The sequence below is a fragment of the Nerophis lumbriciformis genome, linkage group LG11 (genome assembly GCF_033978685.3).
Source record: "Nerophis lumbriciformis linkage group LG11, RoL_Nlum_v2.1, whole genome shotgun sequence".
NCBI lineage: Eukaryota > Metazoa > Chordata > Actinopteri > Syngnathiformes > Syngnathidae > Nerophis > Nerophis lumbriciformis.
The window spans coordinates 38,155,201-38,175,827 of NC_084558.2; the positions used below are offsets into that span (position 1 = coordinate 38,155,201).

The 20,627-nt window shown below is 39.5% G+C and overlaps 1 protein-coding gene across 1 annotated transcript in view; it reads right to left on the minus strand.

Annotated features, from left to right (window-relative positions):
* LOC133610415 (SH3 and cysteine-rich domain-containing protein 2-like) overlaps window positions 1-20,627 on the minus strand; it is a 71,213-nt gene that overhangs the window by 28,535 nt on the left and 22,051 nt on the right. Inside the window, exons 3-4 of the mRNA XM_061966659.2 lie at window positions 14,483-14,864; window positions 6,595-6,689 (exon numbers count right to left, since the gene is read on the minus strand). Coding sequence (XP_061822643.1) covers window positions 6,595-6,689; window positions 14,483-14,864 — 477 coding nt within the window. The remainder of the gene's footprint in view (window positions 1-6,594; window positions 6,690-14,482; window positions 14,865-20,627) is intronic.

Here is a 20,627-nt window from a genome sequence, read left to right on the forward strand (position 1 = left end):
GCGGGCCGGACAGGGACGCACAAAGGGCCGGATGTGGCCCGCTGGCCGCAGAATGCCCAGGTCTGCTCTAGGCTATTGGTTGCGAGGAAAAATTTGAGTTACAAGCATCCCTGTGTTAGTTAGTGTCGTGAATGCCACAGTGAACAACGTATGACCCGCCCAAAACATCTGCTCTTACTTGCTAGCATTGACTTATAGCAAGAGAGCGACAAAACTTTGTTTTCCAACCACAGGAAAAAGGAAAGAGTGTGAAGGACAGTGCTCAGAAGAAAAATGGCGATAGTCGTTGAATTAAAAACAGAAATCATCAAAAACAGGACTGAGCGTGTCACCAACTTGGTGGAGCAATTAGAGCATATCACTGCTAGTCTGCACCACACTTAGGCCGAATGAGTCGCCAAGAATGTTAATAAACGGCAAACATTTATCCATGAAAATATGAGGGAAAAGTGCTGATGGTGTGTTTGACGGAAAAGCGACTGAAAGGAGAGACCATAGAAGTCCACTCTCCAAGGTAAATTATGTACATTATTATTACATTACTTAAAAAAACTACTGTAGTTGTTAATAGTACATGTTATTGTATTGTTTTAATACAAAAGTTCTTATGTAAAAGTTTGTTTTTCCTTTTTAAAAGGCATGTTATATGTTAAAAATGGTGCTTTTTTTTCCCGGGGGGGCACTAATAAAATTATTTTAATTAATTTCAGTGGGAGACCTTGATTTAAGGTACAAGTGTTTCGAGTTAAGAGCTCCATCACAGAAACAAATAAGTTCGTAATTTTGGGTACTACTGGGTACTGATTTTTTTTCCCATATCAGTAGCATGTCTGTTTCACAAGTAAAGCAGTAACTAAACGTTTAATTATGTGCATGGACGAGCCAGCCCGCCCTATAACAAAAGAATTAACAAAAATAAGAAACTTATTGAATACAACTGGATAAAAATGGCAGACCGTGCAAAACTCTTCGAAATTCCAAAAGGCTTTTTTGGAGCAAGTTTGGAAGAAGGCAAGATTGTTTTTTTTAAATCTCTCCACCCTGACTCCATGGTTTGATTTCCAATTTCCTGGACTTCTGGGGATCCCAACACATAAAAACAGGCACCCACAGGTAAGAAAAGAAGGTTTTGCATATTAGGGCCCCTTTGAAAATAATATGATATTGTTAATGAGAGCACATACCTCAACAGGGGGTTGTGCCGTCGGAAAGACTGCCCCCTGTAGGGTTTTACTGGCATGCTTTTATTTTGAAGGCCTGACTTTTTGAGCGCCTGGTGGTGTTTCTAAGCGGCAATACCTATTTGAACTCTTTCATGAATGTTAATGGGAATGGGGTGGTATGGGGTGTACTCACTTTTGTTGCCAGTGGTTAAGTTTAGACATTAATGGCTGTGTTTGGACTTATTTTGAGGGTGCAGTCAATTTACACTACTATACAAACTGAGCACTGATCTCTTAGTGTTGCTCCACCAGTTAAAGAGAGTTTGCACCAGGTACCAACAGCATTTATTTATTAGAATATTAAAATAACAATTAGCTCTCCTACGATGCTTGATGGTCTAATCTAAAACGTCTAATCCGTGCTTTGAAGGCCACACGTCCCCATCAAAAGAGGGACATCATTGGCGGCTTTTTCGCGCCGCGTTCCTGAAGGATGTGCTCGCCTCTAACACACTGAATTTCACACTGAATTAAGCTGGGCCAGCTGGTCGGGGCAGATATTGATTTTTCCCAGCAGAGCGGAGAGAGGAGTGATGCATGAGAGAAGAGGCCGCGGGAAATGTATCAGTGTCACACACACCTCCACCTTATGCAAGGGAACGTCGCACCTTTTCCTAACCTGCCACCCAGGTCGCCGCGTCTTAATTGTCTTTGCAGTGTCCGGTGTGAGTGAGCCACTTATGTTTGACTTTTGGTCTCTACTGGTCTGAAAGGGGACTCGATCCTCTTTGTACAGGATAAAGGGCTTTGAGGATAAGCACATTACCAAGACTCAAAAGGCCAAACTGCTTGGGAGACAATTACAGCATCCAGATGCTGTTTAAACATTCAGCGTAAGTCTTTACTCATTACGATGCAAAAATATGCATAGTGTGCATAAATGGGATTATGTATCCAGGCATACTTACAGTAAGGCTGTTCTAACAGGAAACACAAAATCAACCAGACTGTGTTTCTACTTTCTACATATCACTGACGCAGCTGAGGAGAATGTGACATATAATAAGTAATCATTTAATTTCAAATTTATGTTTTATTATTTGTTATTATTGACTTATTTATTTTTATATGCCAGCCAATAAAGAAAAATACATATTTGACAAGGTAAAGGAAAGATGACAAAGAAGGGATTTAAATAATATATATATATATATATATATATACACAAACCCCGTTTCCACATGAGTTGGGAAATTGTGTTAGATGTAAATATAAACGGAATACAATGGTTTGCAAATCATTTTCAACTCTTATTCAGTTGAATATGCTACAAAGACAACATATTTGATGTTCAAACTGATAAACATTTTTTTTTTTGCAAAAATAATCATTATTTTAGAATTTGATGCCAGCAACACGTGACAAAGAAGTTGGGAAAGGTGGCAATAAATACTGATAAAGTTGAGGAATGCTCATCAAACACTTATTTGGAACATCCCACAGGTGAACAGGCTAATTGGGAACAGGTGGGTGCCATGATTGGGTATAAAAGTAGATTCCATGAAATGCTAAGTCATTCACAAACAAGGATAGGGCGAGGGTCACCACTTTGTCAACAAATGCGTGAGCAAATTGTTGAACAGTTTAAGAAAAACCTTTCTCAACCAGCTATTGCAAGGAATTTAGGGATTTCACCATCTACGGTCCGTAATATCATCAAAGGGCTCAGAGAATCTGGAGAAATCACTGCACGTAAGCAGCTAAGCCCGTGACTTTCGATCCCTCAGGCTGTACTGCATCAACAAGCGACATCAGTGTGTAAAGGATATCACCACATGGGCTCAGGAACACTTCAGAAACCCACTGTCAGTAACTACAGTTGGTCGCTACATCGGTAAGTGCAAGTTAAAACTCTCCTATGCAAGGCGAAAACCGTTTATTAACAACACCCAGAAACGCCGCCGGCTTCGCTGGGCCTGAGCTCATCTAAGATGGACTGATACAAAGTGGAAAAGTGTTCTGTGGTATGACGAGTCCACATTTCAAATTGTTTTTGGACACTGTGGACGTCGTGTCCTCCGGACCAAAGAGGAAAAGAACCACCCGGATTGTTATAGGCGCAAAGTTGAAAAGCCAGCATCTGTGATGGTATGGGGATGTATTAGTACCCAACACATGGGTAACTTACACATCTGTGAAGGCGCCATTAATGCTGAAAGGTACATACAGGTTTTGGAGCAACATATGTTGCCATCCAAGCAACGTTACCATGGACGCCCCTGCTTATTTCAGCAAGACAATGCCAAGCCACGTGTTACATCAACGTGGCTTCATAGTAAAAGAGTGCGGGCACTAGACTGGCCTGCCTGTAGTCCAGACCTGTCTCCCATTGAAAATGTGTGGCGCATTATGAAGCCTAAAATACCACAACGGAGACCCCCGGACTGTTGAACAACTTAAGCTGTACATCAAGCAAGAATGGGAAAGAATTCCACCTGAGAAGCTTAAAAAATGTGTCTCCTCAGTTCCCAAACGTTTACTGAGTGTTGTTAAAAAGAAAGGCCATGTAACACAATGGTGAACATGCCCTTTCCCAACTACTTTGGCACGTGTTGCAGCCATGAAATTCTAAGTTAATTATTATTTGCAAAAAAAAATAAAGTTTATGAGTTTGAACATCAAATATCTTGTCTTTGTAGTGCATTCAATTGAATATGGGTTGAAAAGGATTTGCAAATCATTGTATTCCGTTTATATTTACATCTAACACAATTTCCCAACTCATATGGAAACGGGATTTGTATATATATATATATATATATATATATATATATATACATACATATATATATATATATATATATATATACACACACACACACACACACACACACACACACACACACACACACACACACACACACACACACACACACACACACATTTATAAAAGTTAAAGTTAAAGTACCAATGATTGTCACACACACACTAGGTGTGGCGAGATTATTCTCTGCATTTGACCCATCACCCTTGATCACCCCCTGGGAGGTGAGGGGAGCAGTGGGCAGCAGCGGTGGCCGCGCCCGGGAATCATTTTGGTGATTTTACCCCCAATTCCAACCCTTGATGCTGAGTGCCAAGCAGGGAGGTAATGGGTCCCATTTTTTATAGTCTTTGGTATGACTCGGCCGGGGTTTGAACTCACAACCTACCGATCTCAGGGCGGACACTCTAACCACTAGGCCACTGAGTAGGTGTATATATATATATATATATAAATATAAATCAATATATAAATATAAATAAATATAAATATATATATATAATGTATAACATATAATAAATGTGTACATACATATTGTTCTTACATTATTATACATTATATTATACAAAACTATCGACCAAATAATATTTTTATAATTTATCAATTTTCACTAGTACATTTTCATTTGCATTACCCTTTAGTTAATAATTTTAACAATTAGGGACGGGTACCGAATTCGGTGGACCGAAGTCAGTCGGTAACACCGGGTACCGATTTTACATAAAATTAAACGGTGTCACACTTCGACTACCTTTGTTACACGGGACGTCCCGTGACTTCCGGTGGCAGACTCAGCACCGGCTTAAACTCTTGGCCGGGAAACAAGCAGTGATGCACTCAGAGTGGACTCAGACAAGACTGCTTTGAGGTAATGCTACAATATTCCATGTCAACAAAGCAAGAATATGGCACTCAAATGTACAGTAAGTAAGTTCCACTTTTGAAAATGCTCCAGCTTGATGCCGATTTACAATGGATTGGCTATAGATATGCTGCTGAGTAACATTAGCGATTTCAACACCTCCAAATTTGGTTATCAAAACTACAACTAGAATGTATGTTACTATTAAACAGCTGGTGTGTATTAAACACTTTGTAGCAACAAAAGAATAGACTGTCACATTCAATTTACCGGTAATGGCAAAGACGACTTCCCGAGTAAGTAAACTCACCGTAGTCCTCATCTAATATCTTAGAATTGCAACTGCATGCACTGTCTACTCTTACTATATATAAAAATACAGTACAGTACTTGCAAATCAGACACAGAGGTATAAGAAAAAAAAAGATAAAAACTGGACAGCACAGCTCAGTGCTGAATGTTAAATAAAAATAATTGAGTAGCTGTGTAACAAATTTAAACAAAAGTACTAACAAATGGTAATGTTGAGTACCAGTATCGATTCCCACATACTGGGAATTACAACAATATTGATTAAAATGTGTATCCAGTATATTCAATATTATATCATGGCTCTTGAATATACTGTAGATCACAAAATAGTGTTTTGTTTACCATCATACATAACAATATGTAAGTATTTTTTACATGTAACAGTTCTAAGTGTGCCTGTCCTACCTACTCAGTAAAAAAATACATCGTAAATACAATTAATATATACATATGACACCCAGCAGTGTCTAATAAGCGTCCAGTCGAAAAACATCGGCTGTGGTTGTAGGCAACTTCTGGATGTAGTTCAAAATACCTTATTCTCATCCCATGAAATTTCCCTTTTTAGTAAGGAAAATCATCCTAATAAATAAATGCATAAATATACATGAAATTATTTTCTAGACTGTTTTATTTCTGTTTTAAACATGAGCCCAGTGGTGAGCCTCCTGTTTATGGGTAAAACTCTGCATTGATTTATGGCTTGTCATTACAGACAAGTAGATTTTTTTTTTGCAAAGTACGCCATTTTATTGACAATGTTGAACTTTTACTGCTTCTGAGTGGTTTTGAGTAGGGGTGTCCGATATTGCCATCAGATATCAGCAAAAAAGTATGGGATTGGCTTACATATACAATCTTTAATACAAGCAGACCTGCAGCGTGTTTACTTGTTCACAGCTGGACAGCCAGTTAACAGCTAAATGTCCTCCAATAAGCACACAAGGTTTCCCGTATTTTAGTCAAGTCATTTACAAAAGGTAAACATGGCAGGCTATAGGCTACAAGTAGCTAGCAGCTACACAACAGCCAAGCACACAATAGCAACCAAGCTAAACGTAATAAGTGTCCTTAATTGAACCATATTATGGTTTATAACACATTTGTCAACATAAATGAGTATTCAAAAATATAGTTGCATATTACTAACAGATACAAAGTCTCCAGGGCAGAAGCATATTTGAGAGTATCCAGTAACAAACGTGTCCACATCCAATTAACTGCATCATGAGCTTTGCATAACTTTTTTTCTTTGAAAAAACACAAGGCTCCAATATTGGCATTGTATTGGAAGTAAAACAAGTTGTATTGGGACTCCCCTAACTTTGAGTAATCCTAAGTGATGCATATTATAATAAGCTATATATTAAATGTGGCTAAATAGGTCTACATTGCAATGTTTAAGAACAATAAACAAGGATCGGGCATCCTACCTTGCCAACACAGGGCTGCTGGGAGAGCTCCGCAAAGCACCAGAGGTGAGCGGCCATTTTGCAGGCTTTACAACGCAGTCCTTGCTTAGAGTTTCCTGCGTGCAAACAGATAGTTGTTACAGTACACAATCCAAAATGTAGACTAAAAACTATTTGTCATTTGTCAAATCCTCTGTCCGCACTGCAGCGTTGAGCCTGAAACAGTGCTCAAGACATTCATGATGAGTTTGCATAAATGAAGCGTCAATAGTCTTCATTGGCTAAACCATTTCATTAGAAAGCGTCTGCAGTAAGATTTGTGGATTGGCCTGTGTCAGGGTGAAATCGGTCAAGACAACAAAATTACAAAGCATCCCTTCAGAAAATGCAACAAGAGGCTTGAGGGTAAAGGATTAAACTGGTCCGTTACAATTTTGGGAGGAAGAAAGCTAATGGTCTGTGATAAATTACTGGAATGTACATCATAGATCAGTTCATTGACTTTTGAATGGTCAGAATGTGGAATTTTCTCCTGTTACCACTCATATAAACAAAGTTGTATTAGTTTTCACGAAAAACGGCGCTAAATAAAAGCAGTGGGAATAAAATGGAAATAAAGGGGAAGACATAGAAAAGTAGATCATAATTTAAAATAATTGAGGAAAATATTGCACATTTGAATGTTTGCGTGTTTCTTTAATAATGCACACTTGATAAAAGTGCAATTTAAATGTTGATGATGTGCACTCATTAAACAAAAATAATGATTGGAGATTTTTAAGAACCCTTTAAACAATCTTATTTCATTGACAACCTGGTCCGGTGAAGATAAGGTCCTTTTTTTAAAATAAATAAATAAATAAATAAGATAAATAAATTAAAAACATGTTCTTGAATAAAAAATAAAGTAAAACAATGTAAAAACAGTTACACAGAAACTAGTGATTAATGAAAATGACTAAAATTAACTGTTAAAGGGACATGTAACCAAATATTAACATTGCTGTATGTATACTTTTGACCCAGCAGATTTGCTCACATTTTCAATAGACCCATAATAAATTCATAAAAGAACCAAACTTCATGAATGTTTTTTGTGACCAACAAGTATGTGCTCCAATCACTCTATCACAAAAAATAAGAGTTGTAGAAATTATTGGAAACTCAAGACAGCCATGACATTATGTTCTTTACAAGTGTATGAAAACTTTTGACCACGACTGTGTATATAAATACACATATTAGATTAATATAATGGATAAATAATTAATAATGAATAGGGATGTCCGATAATGGCTTTTTGCCGATATCCGATACTGTCCAACTCTTTAATTACCGATACCGATATCAACCGATACCGATATCAACCGATATATGCAGTCGTGGAATTAACACATTATTATGTCTAATTTGGACAACCAGGTATGGTGAAGATAAGGTACTTTTTAAAAAAATTAATAAAATAAGATAAATAAATTAAAAACATTTTCTTGAATAAAAAAGAAAGTAAAACAATATAAAAACAGTTACATAGAAAGTAGTAATTAATGAAAATGAGTAAAATTAACTGTTAAAGGTTAGTACTATTAGTGGACCAGCAGCACGCACAATCATGTGTGCTTATGGACTGTATCCCTTGCAGATTGTATTGATATATATTGATATATAATGTAGGAACCAGAATATTAATAACAGAAAGAAACAACCCTTTTGTGTGAATGAGTGTAAATGGGGTAGGGAGGTTTTTTTGGGTTGGTGCACTAATTGTAAGTGTATCTTGTGTTTTTTATGTTGATTTAATAAAATAAAAAATTAAAAATTAATAATAATAATAATAATAATAATGATGGTGACAGCAAAAACAAGAATGTATTTTCTTAAAATACGCATTTAGGCTACAAAGTGTGTTTTATCCAATTACTTGATTAATCAAACAAATTAATCAATTACTTGATTACTAAAATACATCGATAGCCCCAGGGCTAGTACTACTAATACACATTGTCCCACAAATGTAAAGGCTTAATGGCTGAGTTGACAGGTAATTCTGAGTGACGTAGCGTTGTGGAGTACATGGATGTGTGTGATGAATCACTTGAATGACTTTTGTTTGCAAAGTTGACATTTGATCATGCAGCATGGGCTGCAGAGGAAATCAAAAAAGGAAGGAAACTTCGGAGGCAGAGTAATGCCATTAAAAGTAAAAAAGAAAGAATATTCAATGTGGAAAACCAGGAAGTTGAAATTACAAAAATAAAAGCCCCATTGCAGTGAACAGATGCTGTGGAGAACAAATCCAAAGACATGCAGTGAAATGTATATGATAATTTAACAAGCATTCACACATTTACATTTCAGTGCCATCTTTTTCTACAATGCCGGAATGTATTTTCAAAGCAAACTTAAAGGCAATGTTCTGGATCGGCGGATTTTGAGTGGATGTAGATTTATTGACTTGTTTGCACAATTGTATCAATTTATAACTCATAACATCTTGCAGAGTCATTCATACCCAACGAGTGTGGTGCCAAAAACACTGCCATTAGATTGAAAGGGTCCTGATGCCACATAATAGTTTGGACTTTGTTTGTTATTATCCTGTGTTCTGTATCATTTTCTGTCCTGGTGCTTTTGTTTTGTCAGTATTTTCTTTTTGGTCTCTATGTTATGCAGCCTCTCTACTTTTTGTTTCTTGTCCTGCCAGCGCACGTGTTCTTCTTTGTTAATTAGTTCTATTTAGTTCCACCTTGTTTCACCTCTTTCAGTGCAAGCTCCTTATCTTCTGTTTGCCAAAGTGTCTGGTTGTTTTCTGAGTTGCCGCTAGACCTTACGTACTTTTCTTCTGCCTGATACCTAATAAGGGGACCTCTTGCTTGCACTTTGCCTACCTTCTTTGCATCTTAGGATCAATAACAACTAACAACACGATCGTGACAAAAAGTTGAAAGGAAAATCGAAATGAACATTTTGAAAACTTCATAGCAGTATTCTATCTCCATAGGAAATATGTTTTAAACAATTATACTACAAACCCCGTTTCCATATGAGTTGGGAAATTGTGTTAGATGTAAATATAAACGGAATACAATGATTTGCAAATCATTTTCAACCCATATTCAGTTGAATATGCTACAAAGACAAGATATTTGATGTTCAAACTGATAAACTTTTTTTTTTTTTGCAAATAATAATTAACTTAGAATTTCATGGCTGCAACACGTGCCAAAGTAGTTGGGAAAGGGCATGTTCACCACTGTGTTACATGGCCTTTCCTTTTAACAACACTCAGTAAACGTTTGGGAACTGAGGAGACACATTTTTGTAACTTTTCAGTTGGAATTCTTTCCCATTCTTGCTTGATGTACAGCTTAAGTTGTTCAACAGTCTGGGGGTCTCCGTTGTAGTATTTTAGGCTTCATAATGCGCCACACATTTTCAATGGGAGACAGGTCTGGACTACAGGCAGGCCTGTCTAGTACCCACACTCTTTTACTATGAAGCCACGTTGATGTAACACGTGGCTTGGCATTGTCTTGCTGAAATAAGCAGGGGCGTCCATGGTAACGTTACTTGGATGGCAACATATGTTGCTCCAAAACCTGTATGTACCTTTCAGCATTAATGGCGCCTTCACAGATGTGTAAGTTACCCATGTCTTGGGCACTAAAACACCTCCATACCATCACAGATGCTGCCTTTTCAACTTTGCGCCTATAACAATCCGGATGGTTTTTTTCCTCTTTGGTCCGGAGGACACGACGTCCACAGTTTCCAAAAACAATTTGAAATGTGGACTCGTCAGACCACAGAACACTTTTCCACTTTGTATCAGTCCATCTTAGAAGAGCTCAGGCCCAGTGAAGCCGACGGCGTTTCTGGATGTTGTTGATAAACGGTTTTCGCCTTGCATAGGAGAGTTTTAACTTGCACTTACAGATGTAGCGACCAACTGTAGTTACTGACAGTGGGTTTCTGAAGTGTTCCTGAGCCCATGTGGTGATATCCTTTACACACTGATGTCACTTGTTGATGCAGTACAGCCTGAGGGATCGAAGATCACGGGCTTAGCTGCTTACGTGCAGTGATTTCTCCAGATTCTCTGAGCCCTTTGATGATATTACGGACCATAGATGGTGAAATCCCTCAATTCTTTGCAATAGCTGCTTGAGAAAGGTTTTTCTTAAACTATTCAACAATTTGCTCACACATTTGTTGACAAAGTGGTTACACTCGCCCCATCCTTGTTTGTGAATGACTGAGCATTTCATGGAATCTACTTTTATACCTTATCATGGCACCCACCTGTTCCTAATTTCCCTGTTCACCTGTGGGATGATCCAAATAAGTGTTTGATGAGCATTCCTAAACGTTATCAGTATTTATTGCCACCTTAGCCAACTTCTTTGTTACGTGTTGCTGGCATCAAATTCTAAAGTTAATGATTATTTACAAAAAAAAAAGTTTATCAGTTTGAACATCAAATATGTTGTCTTTGTAGCATATTCAACTGAATATGGGTTGAAAATGATTTGCAAATCATTGTATTCCGTTTATATTTACATCTAACACAATTTCCCAACTCATATGGAAACAGGGTTTGTAGTTCAGGGGTGTCCAAACCTTTCGACTTGGAGGCTGCATTGGGCTAAGAAAATTTGGTCGAGGGCCGAAAGCCGACTGCATGTAAAGTAACAAATATATATATATATATATATATATATATATATATATATATATATATATATATATATATATATATATATATATATATATATATATATCACATGGACAAAGATAAGAGCTTCTGGAGGAAAGTTCTGTGGTCAGATGAAACCAAAATGTAACTGTTTGGCTACAATACCCATCAATATATTTGGAGGAGAAAAGGTGAGGCCTTTAATCCCAGAAACACCACACCTACCGTCAAGCATGGTGGTGGTAGTAGTACGCTCTGGGCCTGTTTTGCTGCCAATGGAACTGGTGCTTTACAGAGAGTAAATGGGACAATAAAAAAGGAGGATTACCTCCAAATTCTTCAGGACAACCTAAAATCTTCAGCCTGGATGTTGGGTCTTGGGTGCAGTTGGGTGTTCCAACAGGACAATGACCCCAAACACATGTCAAAAGTGGTAAAGGAATGGCTAAATCAGGCTAGAATTAAGGTTTTGGAATGGCCTTTCCAAAATCCTGACTTAAACGTGTGGACAATGCTGAAGAAACAAGTCCATGTCAGAAAACCAACACATTTAGCTGACTGCACCAATTTTGTCAAGAGGAGTGGTCAAAAATTCAACCAGAAGCTTGTGGATGGCTAACAAAAGCGCCTTATTACAGTGAAACTTGCCAAGGGACATGTAAGCAAATATTAACATTGCTGTATGTATACGTTTGACCCAGCAGATTTGCTCACATTTTCAGTAGACCCATAATAAATTCACAAAAGAACCAAACTTCATGAATGTTTTTTGTGACCAACAAGTATGTGCTCCAATCACTCTATCACAAAAAAATAAGAGTTGTAGAAAGTATTGGAAACTCAAGACAGCCATGACATTATGTTCTTTACAAGTGTATGTAAACTTTTGACCACGACTGTGTATATAAATACACATATTATATTAATAGAATGGATAAATAATTAATAATGAATAGGGATGTCCGATAATGGCTTTTTGCCGATATTGTCCATCTCTTTAATTACCGATACCGATATCAACCGATACCGATATCAACCGATATATGCAGTCGTGGAATTAACACATTATTATGCCTAATTTGGACAACCAGGTATGGTGAAGATAAGGTACTGTTTAAAAAAATTAATAAAATAAGATAAATAAATTAAAAACATTTTCTTGAATAAAAAAGAAAGTAAAACAATACAAAAACAGTTACATAGAAACTAGTAATTAATGAAAATGAGTAAAATTAACTGTTAAAGGTTAGTACTATTAGTGGACCAGCAGCACGCACAATCATGTGTGCTTACGGACTGTATCCCTTGCAGACTGTATTGATATATATTGATATATAATGTAGGAACCAGAATATTAATAACAGAAAGAAACAACCCTTTTGTGTGAATGAGCGTAAATGGGGAGGGAGGTTTTTTGGGTTGGTGCACTAATTGTAAGTGTATCTTGTGTTTTTTATGTTGATTTAATAAAAAAAAACAAGTACATATACAAGTACATATGCATACTTACACTCATACACATAATCACGTTTCATCAAACATATATTAACGTTGTTGCCCTAGGGTAAACTGGGTATAACACATGGCACACTGGCAAAGCTTAACCTATTGTTACTATAACAATCTACAAGGTTAATGTAGGTTGCTTTTCTTTCTCCCCCTCCATTTTTCTGCATTTTTTCGTATCTCAAGTTATCATTACGAATATGTATAGTTACATTTGAACAACTGTATTGTTGATAATAAAGGTAAAGTATTGGTAGTGTCCTTTATCAATAGCGCTATTTCTATTGGTATTTGTATTGATCCATTTGTAGTGTAATAATGCTCATTGTCATTTCTGTATTATTTTTAATTTTTCGCTAACTGCTTATTTGCTATTACTTTTACCATCATATTTGTACATGTCGTATTTGCTGATGTTGCTCTATTGTTGTTGTTCTTTGCTGTTGTTGTTTTTGTCTCTCTGTCTAATCCCCCTCTTGTCCCCACAATTTCCCCCTCTGTCTTCTTTTTTTTCTCTTTCTATCCCCTCCTGCTCCGGCCCGGCTGCACTAAATGATAATATAAATACATTTAATAAAGTCAAATACAAAAAAGGCAACAAGAGAAGTATCCTACACTTCTCTTACCCCTATCCCTTGTGGAGGGGGAGACACTCAGGTCCGGTGGCCATGGATGGGGTGCTGGCTGTCCGGGGTCGGGACCCGGGGTGGACCGCTCGCCTGTGTATCGGTTGGGAACATCTCTGCGCTGCTGACCCGTCTCCGCTGGGGATGGTTTCATGCTGACCCCACTGTGGACTGGACTCTTACTGTTATGCTGGATCCACTATGGACTGTACTCTCACAATATTATGTTAGACCCACTTGACATCCATTGCATTCGGTCTCCCTAGAGGGGGGGGGGGGGGGGGGGGGGGGGTTTACCCACATATGCGGTCCTCTCCAAAGTTTCTCATAGTCATTCACATCGACGTCCCACTGGGGTGAGTTTTTCCTTGCCCTTATCTGGGCTCTGTACCGAGGATGTCGTTGTGGCTTGTGCAGCCCTTTGAGACACTTGTGATTTAGGGCTATATAAATAAACATTGATTGATTGATTGATATGATTTGCCTGAGAAGCTGGACAGGACACAAAAATAAATAAAAAATAAATACTGATAATAAAAAAAACGATACCGATAATTTCCGATATTACATTTTAACGCATCATCTCTAATAATGAATATAATTGGATATTAAGAGTATTGTTTTGTAATCAAGCAGCTAAAATGCGCCAAACATAGATAAGTGTGGAGAGTGTTTTGCATTGTCCTATCATGCTTTAGAATGGATTTAATTGGGTGTAATTTTGAACTTTATATGGTGCATGGACGCTTTTCATAATGTCCACAAAGTTCAGTGAGCAGGTTGTGTTATGCGTGACCATGTCTGTTGGTTGGATTTTTTTTTTTTTTTGCACTATGACTAGCTAAGGTTGTTTGCATTGGGTCATAAAAGTGAATGCTGTGCATAGTTCCATTCAGAGCATAATTAAAGATTGACCTGAACTGCTCACGTTGTCCACTACATAATAGCAGCATCAAAATTGTCAGACTATTATAATTATTAAACTCATGGCTGTCGGCGGGCCATAGTTTGGACACCCATGTACTAGATAGGAATATGCAACACATGCAATAATTAATGTATGACGTGAAGTAAACATTACCTTGAATCAAATGTTTGCATCGCTCGCAGTTAGTGTGCCTGCGAAAGACGTGCTCCTGGAAACAGTGAGTCTTGGGTGGCGCCGCGGGCTGACCCGCAGACTTGGGTAGACCCTTGGAGCTGAGAGACAGCGAGGGGTTGAAGGATGGAGAGTGGAGCGACTCCGAAAGCGAGGGGATGGGGCTGGCGGACGGCGAGAGAAAGGGCGATCGCTCGTAGGCCAGGGGGGACTCCGAACACGGGGGAGGCGACGGCGGCGGAGCTGGGGGGATTATGAGCGTGCAAGGTGGACGTGCTTCGCCGTTGCTGCGCTGGAAGAAGTTGTCCACACTCTTGCTGCGCATGACGGATTTAAAGGAGAAGGAGCGCTTCAGTCGTTGGAGCTGCAAGACAAACAAAAACCAGGTTAGCAAAATTTGTGGAGAACTAAAAAGACTTGCTAAAAACACTCAGCAAGATGTTTATTTGCTTTTGGCATTTTTCATCTGAGGAGTGAAGAGTGCTGGAAGATACAACCATCCTATTAGTAGGCATTCCAATGAGAGCAAACATTTATAAGTCATTGTTTTTTGTTCTTATTTTGTCCATGAAACATAGTACTCCATAATAATGCTTCAAGGCTCTCACCAAGTCTGCCATGATTAGTGGTTGTTGTTGTTGTTGTTGTTGATGGAAGTAGCGTTCATTGCTACACGCTCTGTGAAATCAATGCGCTGCAGGTAAGACGTTATGGTAATGCTTAAAATGACCAAAATATTGTATTCCTGTTATCAGGAATGTGCCTGTTCAATTCAATTCAATGTTTTTTATTTTGTCATCAGCTCATGTAAACAGTACACTTCAAGTGCATAGCAGATAAATAAATAAAAGTATCGGTTTACATTTCCTGACCAAAAAGGTATAGGCTGAAGCTGAAAGCCTATTATGCCGAACCTTTCCACATTCACTTTGTGCATGCCAAATAAAGAAAATAAAACAAAAAAAAAACAAAAACAAGAAATCGATCTTGAGATAAAGAAACACAAGAAAGGACTCTTGAGTCTCTGTCAAAATCATAGTACCGTATTTTTCGGACTATAAGTCGCTCCGTAGTATAAGTCGCACCGGCCGAAAATGCATAATAAAGGAGGAAAAAAACATATAAGTCGCATTTTTGGGGGAAATGTATTTGATAAAATCCAACACCAAGAATAGACATTTGAAAGGCAATTTAAAATAAATAAAGAATAGTGAACAACAGGCTGAATAAGTGTACGTTATATGAGGCATAAATAACCAACTGAGAACGTGCCTGGTATGTTAACGTAACATATTATGGTAAGAGTCATTCAAATAACTATAACATATAGAACATGCTATACGTTTACCAAACAATCTGTCACTCCTAATCGCTAAATCCCATGAAATCTTCTTCCTTGGTGTCGCTGTTGAAATGATCAATTTTCATAGGTACGGAAGTAGTAGCAGGTAGCATCTTTTTTTTCACAATGCACTTCTGCCATGACCCACCCCCCGCCAAATTTGTATTGGTTGACGTGTGTGTGTGTGTGTGTGTGTGTGTGACGATTGCTGATATACGCCTAGTCTCTTAGGTGAATGAGATAAATAATATTATTTTATATTTTACGGTAATGTGTTAATAATTTCACACATAAATCGCTCCAGAGTATAAGTCGCACCCCCGGCCAAACTATGAAAAAAAACTGCGATTTATAATCCGAAAAATACGGTACTTGATCACATGCATTGATAAGCATGTAAATACATGCATTTACCAATATATACATATATATCTACATGTGCTTTGTGGACTTGGAGAAGGCATTCGACCGTGTCCCTCGGGAGGTCCTGTGGGGAGTGCTCAGAGAGTATGGGGTATCGGACTGTCTGATTGTGGCTGTCCGCTCCCTGTACGATCAGTGTCAGAGCTTGGTCCGCATTGCCGGCAGTAAGTCGGACACGTTTCCAGTGAGGGTTGGACTCCGCCAAGGCTGCCCTTTGTCACCGATTCTGTTCATAACCTTTATGGACAGAATTTCTAGGCGCAGTCAAGGCGTTGAGGGGATCCGGTTTGGTGACTGCAGGATTAGGTCTCTGCTTTTTGCAGATGATGTGGTCCTGATGGCTTCATCTGGCCAGGATCTTCAGCTCTCGCTGGATCGGTTCGCAGCCGAGTGTGAAGCGACTGGGATGAGAATCAGCACCTCCAAGTCCGAGTCCATGGTTCTCGCCCGGAAAAGGGTGGAGTGCCATCTCCGGGTTGGGGAGGAGACCCTGCCCCAAGTGGAGGAGTTCAAGTACCTCGGAGTCTTGTTCACGAGTGAGGGAAAAGTGGATCGTGAGATCGACAGGCGGATTGGTGCGGCATCTTCAGTAATGCGGACGCTGTATCGATCCGTTGTGGTGAAAAAGGAGCTGAGCCAGAAGGCAAAGCTCTCAATTTACCGGTCGATCTACGTTCCCATCCTTACCTATGGTCATGAGCTTTGGGTTATGACCGAAAGGACAAGATCACGGGTACAAGCGGCCGAAATGAGTTTCCTCCGCCGGGTGGCGGGGCTCTCCCTTAGAGATAGGGTGAGAAGCTCTGCCATCCGGGGGGAGCTCAAAGTAAAGCCACTGCTCCTCCACATCGAGAGGAGCCAGATGAGGTGGTTCGGGCATCTGGTCAGGATGCCACCCGAACGCCTCCCTCGGGAGGTGTTTAGGGCACGTCCGACCGGTAGGAGGCCACGGGGAAGACCCAGGACACGTTGGGAAGACTATGTCTCCCGGCTGGCCTGGGAACGCCTCGGTATCCCCCGGGAGGAGCTGGACGAAGTGGCTGGGGAGAGGAAAGTCTGGGCTTCCCTGCTTAGGCTGCTGCCCCCGCGACCCGACCTCGGATAAGCGAAAGAAGATGGATGGATGGATGGATATACACACATATCAACACATTCCACATACGATTGTTCAAATGCACAATTGTGCATACACCTTTTATTTATTGATATTTTTTTCTCTTTTTCCTTCCCCTTCCTCTTTCTCCCTTTCATTTCCATCCCCGTCTCTGTTACTATACATTACATACATATATACTTAAAGCATGTACGTTGTTGGATGTTTTGGCATGTTTTAAAGGGCTTTATAGACTGAGTAGATGACTTCTCATTCCCTGCACTGTAAGCTGCCTCATACTAGCAGTTTTTTTAAATTATTATTTAGAATGCACGGAAAAGGCCAACGTGTGTTCGTGTCTCACATAAGGATCGTGGATGATGGGCAAAATTGCCAGAAAAGTGCAGCTTTATGACCAGGTTGTAAAAAGTTGAAATCTGAAGACATTTCATCGTTATGTAATGACTTTTATGACGTTGAATAATGTATGAGTGACAGTTTTCACAGAGGACAAGGTCAGGTGCTCCACTGGAGGGGATGAACGGCATTAGAACACCTTCCTCCTAAAATAAGCCGTAACCCCTTTCAGTGTCCTTGCTCAGTCAGGCTTGTGTCTGATCTTCCATCTTCGATCACCCCGTCGCACTCCTCTCTCCGCTTCCCGTAACTTCCTGAGTTCACAAATTCTCCATCCCCAGCGAGTAGACGACGATCGATACGCCTTTAAATTCACGTTTGATTGCTTTCATCGAGCGGCCTGCACCTTTGGTATCTGATGCGGTCAGTGATGCGCATCTGACAACGTGTTTAGTGCCTACCGCGTTTATCCACCGCTATGACTCTTTTTTTCCAAAATGTGTCACAATGAATAAAAAGAGGGGCTGATAATGATAGAGGCGATGGAGTATGATGGTACAGTAATAAGCGCTGAGGTCTCGTTCATCACGAAAACAGCCTGCAAATGCAGAATAAGGACAAAGTGACTGTTATGCATGACTGGAATATATATATATATATATATTTTAAATCTTACAGTATGTGTCCTCATCATGACGATTGCACCTTTGAGCTATACTTGAAAGCCACAGAATCGCCATCCTCACCTCTCCCACGGCGGAAAAAGTCCAATCAATATCATTGAGCAAGTAGCTCTTCTTCCTCTCTGAGCTACACGTTGAAAGACGCCAATTAGTGAGAGTGCTGAATCGTCGTCTCTGTTGCCCTATTTTTTGCCAGTTAAAAAAGGAGAAACATTTCCTACAGGAGATGAATGCATGCTTCTTTTTTTTCTTTTTTTTCTTTAACAATTGGCGTCTCTGGGCTCAGGGTCACATTGAATAATGGATGTTGTTCAACTACATTTTTATCTCATCTCACTTTTGGAGAGGAAAGGGGAAAAAACTGAGAGAAGCCCTACAGGCAGAAGATAACATCATATAAGGCACATGTCCTGTCCCGGCTGCTCAACGCCACAAAATACTCCACAAAGATGGCAGACATTCGGAACATAAAGATGATAACCATAGAACGGGAAATGCTGCGGAGTAGACGTAACATGCTGCAGCGACGAAAGCGCTAGTCGTGTCTGTCCTGTCTGCTCAGTGCAATATGGCTAAAGCGACAACCAATTCCACAAACATGGCGGACATAGAAGAGACAATGACACTGTCATACAACAGTTGCAGTTGAACAAAATAAGCAAGTGTTTCCCTAGCTCAGGGGTCGGCAACCTTTACCACTCAAAGAGCCATTTTGACCAGTTTCACAAATTAAAGAAAACAATGGGAGACACAAAAATCTTTTGAAATTTTAAATGAAATAACACTACATAAAGTTTTTTTTTGCTTTGTGCTATGTATAAACCAAGGGTCTCAGACACGCGGCCCGCACCTTAATATGGAAATGTAATGTTAGTGCGGCCCGAGAGTTTTATATGAATGGCGCTTGACAGCGTCGTACTTATCAACCCTTGCGATTTTTCCGGCAGACTACAAATTTCAGGGCAACTATCCTCTCGAACGTGCCATGATGGTCCAGCATTTAGCGCCCACTACAACCAGCGTGCCAGTTCAGCCAGCGTGCCGGTCCAGCCACTCTTTGTATGGGGCTTATGCTTACTCAGTAAGTGACAGCAAGCATAATTGGTCAAGAACCACACAGGTTACACTGACGGTGGCGGTATAAAAAACTTTAACACTCTTACTAATAATGCGCCACACTGTGAACCCACATCAAACAAGAATGACAAACACATTTCGGGAGAACATCTGCACCGTAACACAACATAAACACAACAGAACAAATACCCAGAATCCCATTTAGCCCTAACTCTTCCGGGCTACATTATACACACCCGCTACCAAACCCCGCCCACCTCAACCGACGCACGGAGGAGTGTGTGGGGGGGCAGGGTGCATCGGTTGGGGACATCTCTGCGCTGCTGACCCGTCTCCGCTCGGGATGGTCTCCTGCTGGCTCCACTATGGACTGGACTCTCACTATTATGTTAGATCAGGGGTCACCAACCTTTTTGAAACCAAGAGCTACTTCTTGGGTACTGATTAATGCGAAGGGCTACCAGTTTCCATCCATCCATTTTCTACCGCTTATTCCCTTTGGGGTCACGGGGGGCGCTGGAGCCAATCTCAGCTACAATCGGACGGAAGGCGGGGTACACCCTGGACAAGTCGCCACCTCATCGCAGGGGCTACCAGTTTGATACACACTTAAATAAATTGCCAGAAATAGCCAATTTGCTCAATTTACCTTTAACTCTATTAATGATATTTATCTTTGTGGAAACACTGATCATCTTAATGATTTCTCACAATAAATATATATAGAAACAGATAAATATCAATATGCAACACTTTATTTTTATATTTCTCTAAGTGCACATTTTTCAAATTGAACATTTTCAAATGATCACTTCTAAGACAGTCTTGTGAAATCACAATATCCCATTTTAACTAGCTAGCCACTAACATTTTTTAACAAATCACGAACTACTTTGCACCATGTTTGTACAAATAATAACTCATGTAAAATACAAAAGTGAACTCTCAAATTTTTAAATAAATCATGTCACACTTTGAACTGGACACCAAATCTGTTATCTGTTTCTTTGTCAGTTAGTGAAGACCAAGTCTTTAAAATATTTTCTTGGATTCTCAAATTCTATTTGAGTTTTGTCTCTCTTAGAATTAAAAATGTCGAGCAAAGCGAGACCAGCTTGCTAGTAAATAAATAAAATTTAAAAAATAGAGGCA